Here is an 18,590-nt window from a genome sequence, read left to right on the forward strand (position 1 = left end):
CCTTTGTACATGCACGGGAGTGACGTTATAGCAGCTCATACAGCCGGAGTCCGCAAACACGGGAGGAAGACCAGTTGAAGAATGAAGCCCTCTCAGTGGTGACAGTGATGCACTGGAGGGCTTTGTTTTTTAGGTAAGTTTGACATAATGTGCTAGTATGCCATGCATACTAGCACATTATGGCTTTACCTTACAGGTTGGGAAAAAACAAACACACACCTAGCAGTTTACTACTGCTTTAAATGATCTGCTACTGACGGCTTGGTGCCACATGCCATAGCATACTTTCAGAGGTCTAATGGCGTCCATGCCTCAATTGGTCAGGGCTGTTTTGTCAGAAAAAAGGGGGACCTACTAAATATAAGGTGCGTGGTCATAAAGGTATGGCTTTTTGGTATATATAAACATTATATTATTATACATAGACACTGCATAATTATTTATTTTATTTACACTTTTTTTCTTCAGGGGTGTATAGACCCGGTCAGTGGAGACAAGGAAACAACAATAATCTCCTGCGCTTGGCTGCTTACTCTATGGATAAGTGGTGCTACCAACCCTCCAAATCAAACAGTGCCTGCAGTCTTGCTGCCCTCCTCAGAACAATGGGGGAACAAAGTGGAACTTCCGCTCATCAGGACCCTCCCCCCCCCCCCCCCGGTGTCACAATTGGCACCTTTCAGGGGGGAGGGGGGTGCAGATACCTGTCAAAGACACTCCCGTGGGAGTCTATGCCTCTTCCTGTCCCTGCGCGCTGTCTGCTGGGACACACACGGGTCCCAGAGACAGCGCGGACAATTCCTATTGCGCTGCGCGACTCGCACATGCGCAGTAGGGAACCTGGAAGTGAAGCCGCAGCGCTTCACTTCCTGATTCCCTCACCTAGAATGGTGGCGGCAGCAGCCGAGAGCCGAGCGATCGATCAGCCTCAGCTGCCGTCATCGCTGGACTCTAGGACAGGTGAGTGTCCATTTATTAAAAGTCAGCAGCTGCAGTATTTGTAGCTGCTGGCTTTTAATATTTTTTTCCACAGTGAAATCCCGCTTTAAATCTGAAACATAAAAAGAGGAAAGGAGGGTGCACCAACCTTGTGCATTACCAATGGTAGATCTTATTAAAAGCTATAACAGCAATAATCATACTTACAAACGAGTGTGTAAAAGAGGCTTATTAATAGGTGAGACTGTGTCTCTGAACACAATAATCATACTCACAAACGAGTGTGTAAAAGAGGCTGTGTCTCTGAACGTCTGCAACTCAGACCTGATGGCTACGTTTTCTGGCCAGTACCATGAGTTATATACTATGATCCTGTCATTAGATACTGATTATTCTGGGAGGCGCTACACCCACGCTAATCCCTGCCTATAGTACACCCCTGAATTTTGGATGGGGGCACCTTCAGCATAGCAGGGGATAGGCATGTGATCAGTTTGAGTCACCAGGTGGAATTTGTTCACTTGGATGTGTGTGGCTTGTTCTGGTGGGTGTTGGTCTGGGCGTGGGCATGTGGATATATATATAGAGGTAATCAGAGGAGATAGGTCATTGATCGCTTTGGCTCTGAGGAAGAGGGTACACCCTTGAAATGTGTCAGCTGTTTGTGATGCCATTTGACCCCTCCAACATCAGGTCCGGGTTGCAGACGTTCAGAGACCCAGTCTCACCTATTGATAAGCCTCTTTTACACGCTCATATGTGAGTATGATTGTTGCTGTTATAGCTTTTAATAAAATCTACCATTGGTAATGCACAAGGTTGGTGTGCCCTCTTTCCTCTTTTTATGTTTCAGTGGAGACAAGATCCAGACCCCTCATGCAGCTACATCACTTGAAATAGCCATGGGCCAGCAATTGAACACTATAACGGCGATCTACTGCTGTTGGGAGAAGTTGGAGAGAGATGCATCAGCTCTGCCCACTTCTCCTGGCAGGAAGGGCGATGAAGTCATAACAATTGTGGCAGCACGCAGGTAAAATCACCTGGTTGTATCCAGGATGGGAAATATGTGTGTCCTAGATTCAGGCTTTATGCAGACTTTTACAATTAGAGGGGAAGAGTTAATGAGCCCAGCTGTAGTAAGTGGGCTCATTAAGACCTCTACAAAAAACCCCAGCATGCATAGGGAGATGCTCCATCCTGGAACCAGTTTTGTGTTGTATAGACTGGGGAGTGTGTCACCTGTACTGTGCGGTGAGTTAACGCCTGTGTGGCAAAACCTTTACAACAAAGGCAGGGACTGGTACAGCACAAGGCTGCACCCAGTTGTTAGATAGGGAGTCTACGTGTGTAGTTAGAGGTCAAGCTGACCAGGATTTATTTTCTTGTTTTATTTTGTTTGGCTGTTATATAGCCTAAATAAACCGGATCTTTTGTTTTTTGAACCTACATCGCTGTCTGCTGTGCCTGACTTTGTGTTGTGAACCCATCCAGGGGGTCACACACACCCGCTGCCGAGCTAACCCCTCACAGTTGGTGGAGAATGCGGGCACTTTTTTTTTTGTTAAGGCCAGCATGGAGGAGATACTGAGACAGCTGGCTCTAGCAAATGCAAACCAGCAACAAGCAAATGCAAATCAGCAGCAAACAAATGCAGGTTTACAAAAGAGCCTTGCAGCCCAGCAGCAGATAAATGCAACTTTGCAGCAGAGTTTGGAAAATCAGCAGAAGGCTCACCAGCAGAGTTTGGAAGCTCAGCAACAAGCCCAGCAGCGATCTGAAGCCCGCTTCATAGACCTGTTGCAGAAGCAAGAGCAGAATTTTCAACAGAAAATAGAGACATTAATACAGCAACGTCCGCAGACCAATGAAGCAAGTGGTTACAATAATACCGCATCCTTTGGTGTGAGCCGTTTACTGACAAAAATGACTGGAGAGGATGATCCGGAGGTGTTTTTGACCACATTTGAAAGGACTGCTGAAAGGGAAAAGTGGCCTAAGGAGCAATGGGCTGGACTGGTGGCCCCTCTGTTAACTGGGGAATCGCAGAAAGCTTATTATGACCTAGAGCCTGACCAAGCAAAAGACTATGTGGTGCTAAAAGCAGAAATATTGGCACGGCTGGGTGTCACCCTGGCCGTCCGGGCTCAGCGTGTGCATAACTGGACTTTTCAGGTTGGAAAACCTCCCAGGTCTCAAATGTATGATCTCATTCACCTGAGCAGGAAGTGGCTGCAGCCAGAGACTTTGACTGCACCAAACATTGTGGAACGTGTTGTTATGGATCGTTTCCTGAGAGCTCTTCCTACTGCCATCCAAAAATGGGTAAGCCATGGAGACCCAGAAAATGCAGATAAACTTGTGGATCTGGTTGAGAGGTACTTGGCTACAGAGAACCTGACCACCTCTTCCAGGGACTCACGGACTTTCCCCCCTAAGACCAGATCATCCCCAGTGACGGGTAAGATGACTCCAAGGGGTGAGGGTGGAGAGAGTGAGAGGGTGGGAGTTCTACCTAAGGTCTGGCGGGAGCAGCCCAGGAAGCCCATGCTGCAAGAGGCAGCGAAAAAGATTATTTGCTACCGCTGCCGGCAAGAGGGACATATTTCAGCCAATTGCCCAGTTGTGGATGAGCCTATGCAATGTGACTTTATAAGGGAGAGACGTCAGTCGCTGTTTGCGACAGTTGCATGCACTGCCATTCGGGGACCTGAGAGACATTTATGTAAAATGTGTATTAATGGTAGGCATGTTGATGTGTTGTTAGATTCAGGTAGCCTGGTAACATTGATAAAAGCTGAATTAGTTACTACAGAGGTCTCTGGGAAGAACAGGGTGGCTGTTATTTGTGTGCATGGGGACACCCGAGAGTATCCTGTAACTTCAGTGTTTTTTGAGACCCCCAAAGGTAACCTCTCTCATCAGGTGGGGTTAGTGTCTCACTTACCACATGATGCTATTGTGGGAAGGGATTTTCCAAAATTCTGGGAACTCTGGGATTGTCCTGAGCCCCCCACTGGTGCCCCTATAGACCAGGAAGATGACCAGAATTCCTCTGGGAGTGGTGAGGACTCTCCTGAATTTCCCTTGTCGGTATTGGCGGGGGAAACTCGAGAAACTGGGGAGGAGCCAACATCCTCAGTTGAAAACATGCCGTCTGTGGAGTTTTCGGACCTTGAGGTTCACAGGGAAAATTTTGCCACAGAACAGTTAAAAGACCCCACCCTAATAAAGGCACGGGAAAATGTGGTGAAAATAGATGGCGAGTTAGTGAACCCAGATAAGACTTGCACTTACCCGTACTTCACTGTGGAAAGGGACCTGCTGTATCGAGTGGCTCAAAGGGCAGAAGAAACCATTGAGCAACTTGTGGTGCCCAAACCTTACAGGAAGTTGGTGTTAGAATTGGCCCATGGGCACATTCTGGGAGGTCATCTGGGGACAGAAAAAACCAGAGAGAGGGTACTGCAGAGATTCTATTGGCCTGGGGTCATGAAGGAAACAGAAAATTATTGTTCCTCCTGCCCTGTGTGTCAGAAGTCGGCACCTATGCCACATTTCCGTAACCCGCTGGTACCTCTTCCTATCATTGAGGTCCCCTTTGAAAGGATCGCAATGGATTTGGTAGGTCCGATAATGAAGTCCGCTAGGGGGCATCAGTACATTTTGGTTATATTGGACTATGCCACCCGTTATCCGGAAGCAATTCCTCTTCGAAATACCTCGGCCAAAACCATAGCCAAAGAGCTATCTCTTGTTTTTAGCCGCGTGGGTATTTGTAAGGAACTGCTTACGGACCAAGGTACACCCTTTATGTCCCGGGTTATGAAAGAATTATGCAAGTTGTACAAAGTGAAGCAATTGCGTACATCTGTGTATCACCCCCAAACAGATGGGTTGGTTGAAAGATTCAACAAAACCCTAAAACAAATGTTAAAGAAGGTGGTGGATAGAGATGGAAAGAATTGGGATTGTCTAATACCCTATCTGATGTTTGCCATTAGGGAGGTACCCCAATCCTCTACGGGTTTCTCACCCTTCGAGTTGCTCTATGGGAGACACCCAAGAGGGCTGCTGGATATCGCCAAGGAAACTTGGGAAAATTAGAGTTTTCCTCACAGGAGTGTGATTGAGCATGTTGCCCTGATGCAAGATAGAATTGCACAGGTAATGCCAATTGTAAAGGAACATTTAACCCAAGCGCAGTTAGCACAGTAGAGAGTGTACAACCGTGGGGCCAAGACATGTACTTTTTCCCCGGGGGATAGGGTCTTGGTGCTAGTCCCTACGGTTGAAAGCAAATTTCTGGCCAAATGGCAAGGTCCATATGAAGTAATTGAAAAAATTAGTGAGGTGAACTACAGGGTTAGACAGCCAGGAAGGCGAAAGCCGGAGCAGATCTATCACGTCAATCTGCTGAAAGCCTGGAGGGATAGGGAATCCCTAGTCGCAGAGACTTTGTCACAAGTACAGCCTGATTGCTTAGTTCCTGAGGTTGGAATGGCAGACACCTTATCAAAAGCCCAACAACAGGAGGTTAAAGAGTTTGTACTTCGTAACAAAGAGATTTTCTCTGAGCTTCTGGGACAAACATCTGGCGTAGAGCATGACATTATCACCCCGCCAGGAGAAAGGGTAAAACTAAAACCTTATAGAATACCAGAGGCCCGACGGGAGGCAATACGTGGGGAGGTTCAAAGGATGTTGGATTTGGGTGTGATAGAGGAGTCCCAGAGTGACTGGTCCAGTCCTATCGTACTAGTGCCCAAACCTGATGGGAGCTGGCGGTTTTGTAACGATTTTCGACAATTAAATAAAGTTACAAAATTTGACACCTACCCCATGCCGCGTATAGATGAGTTGATTGACCGGCTGGGAACAGCCCAATATATGACAACTCTTGATCTCACCAAAGGGTATTGGCAAATTCCCCTGGCCGCGTCGGCCAAGGAGAAAACTGCGTTTGTAACCCCAAATGGGGCATTCCAATATAAGAGAATGCCGTTTGGGTTACAGAATGCACCGGCAACATTCCATCGGAAAATGGATAAGATTCTGAGGCCCCATCGGAAATATGCTGCAGCTTACCTGGATGATGTGATTATCCATAGCACAGACTGGGTCTCACATTTGCCAAAAGTACAAGCAGTCCTAGACTCTATCCAGGAAGCTGGGCTTACGGCCAATCCAAAGAAGTGTACCATTGGACAGGAGGAGGCCAAATATCTTGGGTACACTATTGGGAGGGGGGTGATAAAACCCCAAGTCAATAAAGTCGAGGCCATACAGAGTTGGCCACGTCCCAACAGCAAGAAACAGGTACGAGCCTTTCTGGGAATCGCTGGCTATTATCGACGATTCATTCCCCATTTTGCTTCTCAGGCTGTGCCCCTCACCAACCTGACAAAAGGAAAAGAGTCGGTTATGGTTAAATGGTCCCCAGAGGCTGAAGAAGCATTTCAGTCCTTAAAAACAGCCTTATGTAGCCAGCCAGTGTTGTACTCACCAGACTTCTCTAAGGACTTCGTGGTACAAACTGATGCATCAGACGTTGGGTTAGGAGCAGTGTTATCCCAGGTCTGGAACGGGGAAGAGCACCCAGTCATTTACCTCAGCAGGAAGTTGAAGTCCCATGAGGTAAATTACTCCACGATTGAGAAGGAATGTTTAGCAGTGAAGTGGGCTCTAGATTCCCTTCGGTACTATCTGCTAGGTAGGCACTTTGACCTGGTGACTGATCACGCTCCTTTAAAGTGGATGGCTCAAAACAAGGAGACCAATAGAAGGGTAAATAGGTGGTTCCTGGCCCTACAGGAATTTAACTTTACAGTTAAGCATCGCCCTGGTGTTAAAATGGGGAATGTGGATGCTTTGTCTCGGATACATGCGTGTCTGGCTGCTTGTGTTACAACCCCAAGGTTGAAACAAGAGGGGGGGGGGTATGTGGCAGCACGCAGGTAAAATCACCTGGTTGTATCCAGGATGGGAAATATGTGTGTCCTAGATTCAGGCTTTATGCAGACTTTTACAATTAGAGGGGAAGAGTTAATGAGCCCAGCTGTAGTAAGTGGGCTCATTAAGACCTCTACAAAAAACCCCAGCATGCATAGGGAGATGCTCCATCCTGGAACCAGTTTTGTGTTGTATAGACTGGGGAGTGTGTCACCTGTACTGTGCGGTGAGTTAACGCCTGTGTGGCAAAACCTTTACAACAAAGGCAGGGACTGGTACAGCACAAGGCTGCACCCAGTTGTTAGACAGGGAGTCTACGTGTATAGTTAGAGGTCAAGCTGACCAGGATTTATTTTCTTGTTTTATTTTGTTTGGCTGTTATATGTATCACTGCATGTAGCCTAAATAAACCGGATCTTTTGTTTTTTGAACCTACACCGCTGTCTGCTGTGCCTGACTTTGTGTTGTGAACCCATCCAGGGGGTCACACACACCCGCTGCCGAGCTAACCCCTCACACAATCCTGATACAAACATTATGTGGAAGAATAGTGTTTGCATTCACATCTACAGCACACTTTGATGGAGTGATCTGTATTAGCATCAGAAGACCATGAGTTGATTGTTTCAGCTCCCAGGCATAGTGCTGGACTCCCGTTGTCTGCATTTCTACGTAACCCACCTCAACATAGTGCTGCGATGTGAAAACAATTGTTTTCTATGTGCCCTTGCGTTGAGCCTGCATTGATCCCTGCAGGTCAATGAAGTTCAATGGAGATAGTATGAACAAGCGCTACTCTTGCCTTTACTTGTTACTTCATGAGCTGGAAATGCACAATATAAACTCCCTTGACTTCCTCATAACTTTGACTTATCACTTATTGATTTCTGCATTGACTTTGCTCTTTGCTCTGCTTCACAGAATAGGGCAACGTGTGCCTTGCCACAGAGTTGTTTATATTGTTACAGAGCTCTATTCATATATTTTTCCCTGTCTTTTATAGGTGGGTTTTTTTCTTTGCAAAATTGACACTGATGTGGCAGGGTCCCTTTATTCAGCTTTTACACTGGGTGACATTGCTATGGCATATCTTTGTAGAAAAAAGGCCACATATATAATGAAGGAAAATATCTGTGAGCAACAAGCACTTCTGATGTTCATACAGCATTTTTAGGAGACAAAACATAAGAAAATGTGATTGTATTGAACAGTTGTACTGAGTGTTTTTGCTTAGAAATACACTTACCTTGTTTGACCAATGAACTCTGACCAAAATGAGAGTTGATTCGACTTTTTGAGACCTTTGGGAGCAGTAGATCAGTGTTATCTAATCTCTTATGTAGTGTAATCATTACTGAGCAGTTAGCTCCAGATTGTGTCATTGGTTTTGTTCATTTATAACATTTGTATTTTCATCTCATTACAGATAAATATGTCATTTGATCATTTTGAGTACAAGGGGGTCAAATTTGCCCACAAAGTTCATTCAGAAAAGAGTATCAGTTATGTGGAAAATGAACTTAAAGTCTTGGATGATGATATTTTCAATGTTACCTACCCCAAATCAGGTAAATGAAAGCAAATTTATTAGTTACAAGTTTACAGGAACTGTTGTTTGAGTGCTTTAGCCATTGACATATCTTCTATATGGTTCGGCCCATGCTGCCAGCATGAGTCCCCTCCAAAGACAGCTCAACTCTCCAAAAAAACATTGCAGTTTAATCCAACTTAGTTATAATTCTTAAAATGCAGTGCATTGGAATAGTCACTTGAAGTGTAAAGAGACAATAATGCTCTCAGTCTTGTGCCTGCTAAGATAGTTGGCAGCTGACTGAGAGAGCATGAAGAAGGGGCTGGTCTGTCTAAGGACTAAATTAAAAAGGAGAAGTACAGCCAAAGCTCTCCTGTGGATCACTGGAGTGCAGTTCTTGCACTCCTGTGACCCGTTTTCAGCAGACAGTGGGCTGAAACCTGCTGTCCGCTGATGTTACAGAGCCATATGGTCGTGATCTTTTTCCCAGCCTGGCCAGCACCTGGCTCAGCCTCTCAGTGAGCTGCTGAGAGCCTGAGCCAGACACTCCCACCCCCTCCACATCCCAGGGCTCCAGTGAGTGGGGGGGGGGGCAGAGCAGAGAGCCGATGATTGCCAGTCACCAGCTCTCTGTAAATAAAGCAGTGAGAACTGAGCAATTAGCAGTTTTGATTGCTCAGTTCTGGTCTGAAAGCCGGTGTGGGACAGATGCAGCCTCAGACCGAGGCTGCATCCACCTAGGTAAGCATGATTTCTCACAGAAAAAAAAAGAAAAGCAAACTTCTTGTTTAGCTAGCCCCTACAAACTGGGAAGCTGGATTATACCATTAACAAATATATAAATAGTTACACTGAATTACCACTACATGTCATTATCAAGATATTAATGCATACATAATGCGATCCTGTGCAATAGTAATGAATACATGATAAGTGTTCCAGAACAGGAACAAACTCCTGACTCTACAATATACCATAATAGTATAACAAGAAAACTCTGTATTTATCATGGAAAAGTAGTCAATGAGATTACAATACCCAGGCACAGACTCTTGGAGTTTCACTACAGAATGATTTTGTTACTGCAGACTGGAGAATGCAGTTCTATTCTGACTCCAATTGTTGTATTAGTGACTATCCCTTTCTAAGACCTCTATGACTGTCCTGTATATAGTAGAGACACTCACTGCGGAAAGTCTTCGTCAAATAACTGAACTGACAACAAACACTGAAAATCCATGAATGACTTTATTGCATGCAGAAAGCTGTGGCATTACAATAAAATGCTGCAGATTGATGTAGTAATTGTTTAGGTGATCAAAAAGGAGTATTGGCCTTTCCTAGCCCCAGTGTGTTTCTTGTAGGAGGAAGGACGCATTACACAAGCCCACACTCAGGAAAAGGAAATACAGAAAATAACATCAAATACAAAAAATGTTTACAAGGTGGCAACATAATGAAAACAATTAGGCATGGTTTACCCTGGGGTGGCTTCAAAGTCGCCTGACTCTGAAGCCACCCCGCACAGTGCGACTTTGGCATGGCTTGCAAACAACTTCTTTAATAGAAGTCAATGCAAGGGACTCCATTGTCACCCCCAAGTAGTGCAGGAACCTTTTTCTAAGATTAGAACAGTTCCATTGCACTTAATGGACTGACAAGTCACCCCAGTGTGAACCAACACTTAATCTGAAACCAACACCGGCTGAATACACAAATGCATTTTCTATGTCCTGCAGAGGCAGCACACTTTCCACTGCCCCTTTTCCATAAAAAGTGGGATTATTTTTTTTCCATACATATTTATAAGGCAGAGAATGTGTATAATATGTAGCACACCCCTGTAGGGACTGCTGGTGAACTTGTATCCCCCACTCCTGCTCAGCCATGCACACTGAATTTTCACCCAGAATCAGAGTACAGTTTGTGACTTTGTTTTTGTTACTTATTAAGGGGTTAATAACTTGGATAGGAATGGTAGGTTATTTACCCACTTGACTTCAGCAAAACTTTAAAACCTTCAGGCTAACTCTCACACCTGTTCTCCCCACTGACTCTTCACCGACCCACCTGGCTGACTCTCAGGAGATCTCTTGGGAAGGATGAAGACTTAATGTGATTGTAAAGTCTCTTTTGATTTTCTTTTTAAATAACAAACATATTATTGCTTTTTCTGTGCAGTTGGTTTTGCACAGAGCAGCCTGAATCCACCTCGTCTCAGGTTACCCTTCACTGCTCCTGGCTCCTCCCTCTTCCAAACAGCTTGCTATGGGGGCACCCGAGCTGAGCTGCAGCTCTGTGTAACCATTTAGATAAGAAGCGGCCGTTGGTCCCCCTCTCTACCTTGCTTGGCTAACTGACTTTGATTGACAGCCACAGGAGCCAATGACGCTGCTGCTATATCTCAGCCAATCAGGAGGGAGAGTCTCAGATGGCAAAGGGACTTGTGCAAATTGCTGGACAGAGATGGGGCTCAGGTAGGTATTAGGGGGTGCTGGGGAGGCTACTGCCCACAGAAGGCTTTTTATCTTAATGCTACGTGCCCCACATTCTTTCTCTCAGCCAAGCCACACCTACAAATGAATGTCCTGATCCTAATTAAAATAAGATTTCGCTTACATACAAAAGAAGTTTTTTTTATACATTTTTTCAGAATGTTGGCAACTATGCTACTATCACTGTTCGTCACTGTGCATCACTATTTGTAAACTGATCTTAGGTAACTCTAATTTAGCTGAAATCCTCTTAACCTGTGGGAATGTGGATGTAATCCTCCAAGATTCACTATAAAACTCAATGCAGAAGATTTACTCAAACTGGAATTCCCCGAATTTGGTGCAGCTGTGCATGGTAGCCAATCAGCTTCTAACTTCAGCTTGTTCGGTTCAGCTTTGACAATAAAATCTGGAAGCTGATTGGTTTCTATGTAGAACTGCATCAGATTTTGCACAGTCCAGTTTTAGTAAATCACCCCCACTGGCTTTTTTTCGTTATCCATATAGATTGTGTTTGGATTGTTTACAGGTACAAATTGGATGATAGAGATCTTGAGTTTAATCAAACACAATGGGGATGCAACAGTATGTCAGAGTATATCAAGCTATGAAAGAGCACCATGGCAAGAGACTATTGATTTTCCAGAACAAGAAAAAAAACTTACCCAGCCAAGAATCATATCCTCCCACCTCCCCCACCACTTGTTTGCAAAATCGTTTTTCAAATCCAAAGCAAAGGTGGGTATGAGACAACCTGACTATTATATATGCTTTGAAATCTAAATTACTGGCTTAGGAACTGTACAAAAGTTAAAGCTAGCATTTACTTACCTATAAAAAGGTACCTATATCCAAACTGGGTATGTGGTACTAAACTCACTTTTGACAAAACTGCTGACAGGTAGGGTTTTTATTACATAAATGACATAAAAGAATAAAAAGGATTCCCTGGATCAACACACACAGTAATGAATTTCAGAAAAAAGACAATGCAAGGTTTGCTGTCTTGGCTGTGTCAACCATACCACCATGGAATAAACGAAAACAATATCTGGTACAGTCGTTAGCCAATCACCACTAGCTTTCTCAGAGCGAGCAGGGGTTTACTTGCATCATCTTTATATACCATTTACTCAATGTAGTAATGCCTTTTCACCACAAGATGTCATGCATTAACACTTCTCCTCCACATTCATCACTCTATTATAGCTAAAATACCATTGAGTGCTTACAAATCAAATATATTGGCGATTCTAACTATGGAAAATTCTTGTAATTTACAGCAAATAGGAGGGTGTGGACACAGAACTTTCCTAAATAGCCAAAATAATAGGGGAAAAATGAACAAAAAGGGGCTAGCCCATCTTATCGAGATACTCTACTGAGGGCATCTGGCAAGTAATTATACAACTATTGAGTACCAGTTAAATGTCCTCCAGGAAGTGTTGTAAACTACTGTAGCACTGACCCCCGAAGGAGCGTCTGGTTTTGCTGGGCTTACCATTAACATCTCTCGCTAGTTGTTCGTCTAGGGGTTTCCGAGGTTGATGGCCCACTAAACTGCAGAGACGGATAAAACATTGAACAGAAACACAGTCTCTCAGTTGGGAATAGAAGGTATGGGTAGGAAGCTCAGGCAGTTTTGGAAACTGCTGACACTTAAAGATGTCTCTCTCTAGATGATCCAGGGAATAGCCACTCGCACCTGGATATTTCAACTGTTGGATAAATCCTTGTTTGTGGATTTAGCAGCCAACAAGTGATTTTAGCTTAGGAAATTCTCTGCCACAGACTTGGTTGTAAAACTTTAGATGAACACAAAGAAAAGTCTCTCACAGGAACTTAGTTGTAACCGAAGGATGAAATTAGCAACTTTCTTTTACAGTATCAGTATCTTGCAGCCGGTCCGGCTATACCGTAATAAATTCGGATTCAATTAGTGTCCTTACAGCTCAGCTTCCAGTCTCTTACTGAGCAGCCAGCCTCATGCATGGCCCTCTTCTGAAGAGTCCTCCCCTGGTTGCGTTTTGAGTTGCTGGGCCTCTCCAAACCCAAGACGGCATAGGACCACCTTAGAATCCTCCCTCCAGTTACCGCGCCTTGGACTAGCCAGTCCCAAGACTCGGAAATGGGTGGATTGTAACCCCAGGCCATGAGGGCCTCTGGGGGCTGGTCAGGAGGACCAGGACCATGGAGTCAGAACATACTTCTGGACCAGAACCAAGAACCATGTGACCTCAGCACCTTAAGTACCCTCTCCCGGAATACAGAGCGAGACAACGCACCCACTGATTGGCTCAGAGATAGAGATTGGTACCCAATGCGTCCAACCAGACTGTGTTCCAATGCCTGTCAAAAGTGATACCTACACCCATGACCAGGCAGAACATAGTACAGTCCAGCCAAATTGATTCCAAAACTAGAGAAATTAACCATAAGACCCAACTATAGTCTTAGGAAAAAATAAATTTACAACACATATTGTGTGCTCTTTAGGAGCCCAGTGCTACACTACATTCATTGTTGAGGCCATTGGGAATTAAAGTTCTGAGTCTATAAATTCCTATTTTTTCCTCTGGTGAAGGATGATATCAAAATCACCTCTTCTAGTAATAAATTTAGAACATACAGTGGGGGGAACAAGTATTTGATACACTGTCGATTTTGCAGGTTTTCCTACTTACAAAGCATGTAGAGGTCTGTAATTTTTATCATAGGTACTCTTCAACTGTGAGAGACGAAATCTAAATCAAAAATCTAGAAAATCACATTGTATGATTTTTAGGTAATTAATTTGCATTTTATTGAATGACATAAGTATTTGATCAACTAACAACCAGTAAGAATTCCAGCTCTCACAGACCTGTTATTTTTTCTTTAAGAAGCCCTCCTGTTCTCCACTCATTAACTGTATGAACTTGTTACATGTATAAAAGACAACTGTCCCCATACTCAATCAAACAGACTCCAACCTCTACACAATGGCCAAGACCAGAGAGCTGTGTAAGGACATCAGGGATAAAATTGTAGACCTGCACAAGGCTGGGATGGACTACAGGACAATAGGCAAGCAGCTTGGTGAGAAGGCAACAACTGTTGAAGCAATTATTAGAAGATGGAAGAAGTTCAAGATGATGGTAAATCTCCCTCGGTCTGGGGCTTCATGATCTCACCTCGTGGGGCATCAATGATCATGAAGGTGAGGAATCGGCCCAGAACTACACAGCAGGACCTGGTCAATGACCTGAAGAGAGCTGGGACCACAGTCTCAAAGAAAACCATTAGTCACACACTACGCGGTCATGGATTAAAATCCACTGTATATGCCTTCACTCTTAAACCAGTGGGGTTGCCCTGATGAAACTGGGCAAAATGTACTGCCAGCGAAGGCTCGTCATCCTTTTTTTTGTATATATACTTTTTACGTGTTCACCAATTCTAACACAAAGTGGTCTCTTCGTTTTGCCCACATAGGCCTTATTGCTAGGGCAGTATAGCATATATACTGCTGTAGTCACAGAGCAGTTAATGAATTAGTGGATCTTGAAGTTCTTTGTCACGTCAAGATTGGTGAACCAATCAGTTTTATGCACATATTTACAAATGTGGCAGTGTCCACAAGCATTAATGCCGCAGATAGGAGTGAGATCAGTCAACCAATTTTTAGTTGGAGTTCTCTGGTACTCAGAGTAAACCAAGGTATAATTAAGATTATGGGCTCTACGTGTGGTCATTAGAGGTCGCAGTCCCACTATAACCACAATAAGCAGAGATTTGGTTAAAATGTGCCAATGCTTTTCGAAAATGGTCTTGACTTGATGCCACTGGGAGACATCTCTGGTGATAATTCTTGGGTGCTCCAACTTTTTAAAGTCTTTGTTAACCCAAAAAAAGATGAAATACAGATCCTTAAAGCAGATTAAACAGCACAGTGCTTGTACTGTGTAATCTGCCCCTCTCTAAACTGTAAAAAACCTGGATCCTGACACTGCTTTTACAGTGGCCACTGCCAGCCCGTCTATTATAGGCAGGCATACCACACTGTGCAAATCTTTTATTAAAACGAGGTTTGCAAATAAATTTTTAGCGCTATCTTCAGGCTTTACATCTCCAATACATGGCTTCTGTGGGAGGGCTGAACTTGATCTCCACAGCTGATGTCAGAGGGAGATCTCAGCCCCTTCTGCAGTAGCCTTGTATCGGAGATGTAAAGAGGCCACGAGTCATGTGACCAGCCTGAAGATCGCTCTAAAAAATAGGATTTTTATATACAGCTTACCTGTAAAATCCTTTTCTTGAGAGTACATCACGGGGCACAGGAGCTTCATTACATAGTGGGTTATATAGGCACCTCTGGTTATTGGACACTGGTTAACCCCCAATTAAGGAGAATCCCTCCCCTATGTAACCCCTCCCATATGGGAGGAACCTCAGTTTTGTAGCAAAGCAATAGGAAACCACGTAAAACCCAAGAGGGGCGGGAGCCCTGTGTCCCGTGATGTACTCTCAAGAAAAGGATTTTACAGGTAAGCTGTATATAAAAATCCTATTTTCTTGATCATACATCACGGGACTCAGGAGCTTCATTACATAGTGGGATGTCCCAAAGCAATGCTCAGATCGAGGGGAGGGAGACACAGATCATAATTATAGACTGCCATGGACCGGAGGACCTAAACTGCAGCCTGCAGTACAGTGCGCCCAAAGGCGATATCCTCTTGCCCTCTGACATCCACCTGATAGAATCTGGTGAATGTGTGGACTGATGACCAAGTTGCAGCCTTACAGATCTGAGCCAGGGAGGCCTGGTGATGCACTGCCCAAGAAGCACTAACAGCCCTAGTTGAGTGCGCTTTCACTTGACTGGCGGCCTTATCCGCATAGCCCCCTGGATGAAAGCCCGCACCAGGGAATGCGATGCAAGTGGCTTCTGAAAAAACACTGACAAGGCCGAAATCTGCACCTTGATAGTGCTTATGGCCAAATTTATTTCTAGGCCTGACTGGAGGAAAGCCAATATCCTGCTAATGACATACTTTCTAGGATGCCATTCCCTGAGTTCACACCAGGAAACATATGCCCTCCAGATTTTGTAGTAAATAAGCCTGAGGCCGGCTTTCTGGCATTGACCAGAGTAGAAAGGACTGGCCCCGAAAGCCCACGGTCTCTCAGAATGTGGGTCTCAGCAGCCAAACCGTCAAATTCAGACTGTGTAAGGCAGGATGGTAAATTGTACCCTGTGAGAGCAGATCTGGCCCGAGAGAGAGGATCCACGGCCTGCCTACTGCCAACTTCATGATCTCTGCCTACCATGGTCGCCTGGGCCAAGCCGGGGCTACCAAAAGAACTGACTTTGTCTCCCTCTTGACTCTTCCCAGGAACCGTGACAGAAGCGGGCACGGGGGGGAAGGCATAAATCAAATTGTACTGATCCCAGGGAACTGTCAGAGCATCCGACCCCTGAGCGAGTGTATCTCTTATCCTTGACACAAATTTTTCCAGTTTTCTGTTGAACCTGGACGCAAACAGATCTATGTCTGGAGTACCCCACCTGCGACATATGTTCCAAAACACATCTGGGTGCAGAGCCCATTCTCCTGGGCACAACTGCTGGTGGCTCAGAAAATCCGCCTGCCAATTTTCCACTCCTGGAATGAAGACTGCAGAAAGGCAAGGAACATGCCTTTCTGCCCAGACAAGTATGCGATTCACCTCTTTTTGCGCAACCAGACTCCTGGTACCGCCCTGGTTATTGATATAGGCCGCTGCTGTGGCATTGTCAGACTGAACCTGAACAGGGAGACCCTGTAGTCTGAAAGACCAGTTTATGAGAGCCATATAAACTGCCCGGATCTCCAAGACATTTATGGGCAATAGCTTCTCGATCGCAGACCATTTCCCCTGTGAGCACGTCTCCTCCAACACTGCTCCCCAGCCTATCAGGCTGGCATCTGTCCTAATAATCTTCCATGGAAGAGGAAGAAAAGTTTTGCCTTTCAGCAAATTCTCGGCTTGTAACCACCAGACGAGACTCTTGCGAGTCCCTGGGGATAGACGCATAGGAAGATCCAAGGACTGGGGCTTCCTGTTCCAAGCCGCAAGGATGCATCTTTGCAGAGGCCTTGAGTGGAACTGGGCGAATGGAACGGCCTCGAAGGAGGCAACCATTTTCCCTAACAGTCTCATGCACAACTGAATGGGGGAAGACTTTCTGCCCAGAATTAGGTGCACCAGATCCCCAATGGCCAAGGCTTTTGGCCTTGGTAGAAACACCTTGCCCTGAGCGGTGTCGATAACCATACCCAGGTATTCCAACCTGGTAGCAGGCTGTAGGGACGACTTTTCTAGGTTTATAATCCAACCTAGGCATTCCAGGTGTTCTAGCGTTCTGGTAACACTGTGGTTCAGGAGTGCTACTGTTTTCTCTATGAGAAGCAAATCATCTAGATAAGCCATGACGGCTATACCCTGAGCTCTTAGGTTTGCCAAGAGAGGGTCCAGAATCTCTGTGAAGACTCGAGGGGCCGTAGTGAGCCCGAACGGCAAGGCCACAAATTGAAAATGGCGCCGTTCTACCATGAACCTTAGATACTTTTGGTGTGCGGGAAAAATTGGCACATGGAGATATGCATCCTTGATGTCTAATGATGCCATAAACTCTCCCCCTTGCATGGAGGAGACCACAGTGCGAATTGACTGCATTCAGAAGGACCGGATGCGTAAAAACCGGTTCAGATCCTTCAGATCCAGGATAGGTCTGACACTTCCATTTGGCTTTGGAACGGTGAAGAGATTCGAGTAAAACCATGAACCCTGTTCTTTTGGGTCCACTTATACTATCACCCCCTGGGATAGTAAGTTATCTAAGGCCAGAAATAGCGGTCTTCGCTTTACTGGGTCCCTGGGGATCCTTGACCTTAGAAAGCGAGAAGGTGGAATCTCCTGAACCTCCAGCTTGTAGCCCAGAGATACGGAAGAGACCACCCACTTGTCCTGGATCTCTTCCCGCCAGGCTTCTGCAAACTGCAGGAGCCTTCCCCCCACTCGGCCGAGCGGGGGCACCCCTTCACAAGGAAGCTTTTGGGCTCTGCTTGGCAGGCTTTCGCCCCCAGGATTTCTTCTGCCCCTGGGCCCGGCCTTGAGCCTTTCCTGTAGAGGGGGGGTGAGAAGGCCATCGCCACTGCTTAGAGCTTGATGCTCCGGGAGAGAGAGAACGCCTAAATGATGGACGTTTGCTCCTTTTGACTGGAAGGAGAGTAGATTTACCCCCTGAAATTTTTTGGATGAATTTGTCTAATTCTTCTCCAAACAAACGTTCCCCTTTAAACGGGAACCCAATCAAATGCTTCTTGCATGATAGCTCAGCTGCCCAATTCTTTAGCCATAGGGCCCTTCGCATGTGTACCAACAGGAGAGACAAACGAGATGCTTATTGGACAGAATCCAAAATCGCATCAATCATGAAACACAGAATTTGAGGTATTTCTGCATAATTCTCCACTTCCTCACTGGGAAGGAGGCCAAGCATCTGCTTAACCTGTTCCTTGAGGAACTGACACAACCCCACAGCTGTGACTGTAGGTTGCACTACAGCGCCAGTTATGGAAAAGGAGGCTTTTAATAATGTTTCCAGCTTTTTATCAGTTGGATCTTTAAATACCTGAGCATTATCC

General features: G+C 45.3%; 1 protein-coding gene across 1 annotated transcript in view; it reads left to right on the forward strand.

Moving 5' to 3' along the window:
- Positions 1-18,590, forward strand: part of LOC143934094 (sulfotransferase 2B1-like) — a 179,119-nt gene that overhangs the window by 80,857 nt on the left and 79,672 nt on the right. The window contains exons 2-3 of the mRNA XM_077457407.1: positions 8,318-8,459; positions 11,447-11,655. Coding sequence (XP_077313533.1) covers positions 8,324-8,459; positions 11,447-11,655 — 345 coding nt within the window. The 5' untranslated portion in view covers positions 8,318-8,323. The remainder of the gene's footprint in view (positions 1-8,317; positions 8,460-11,446; positions 11,656-18,590) is intronic.

The sequence above is a fragment of the Lithobates pipiens genome, unplaced genomic scaffold (genome assembly GCF_037356315.1).
Source record: "Lithobates pipiens isolate NorthernLeopardFrog02 unplaced genomic scaffold, aLitPip1_a1.2 Scaffold_27, whole genome shotgun sequence".
In the NCBI taxonomy this organism is placed as follows: Eukaryota; Metazoa; Chordata; class Amphibia; order Anura; family Ranidae; genus Lithobates; species Lithobates pipiens.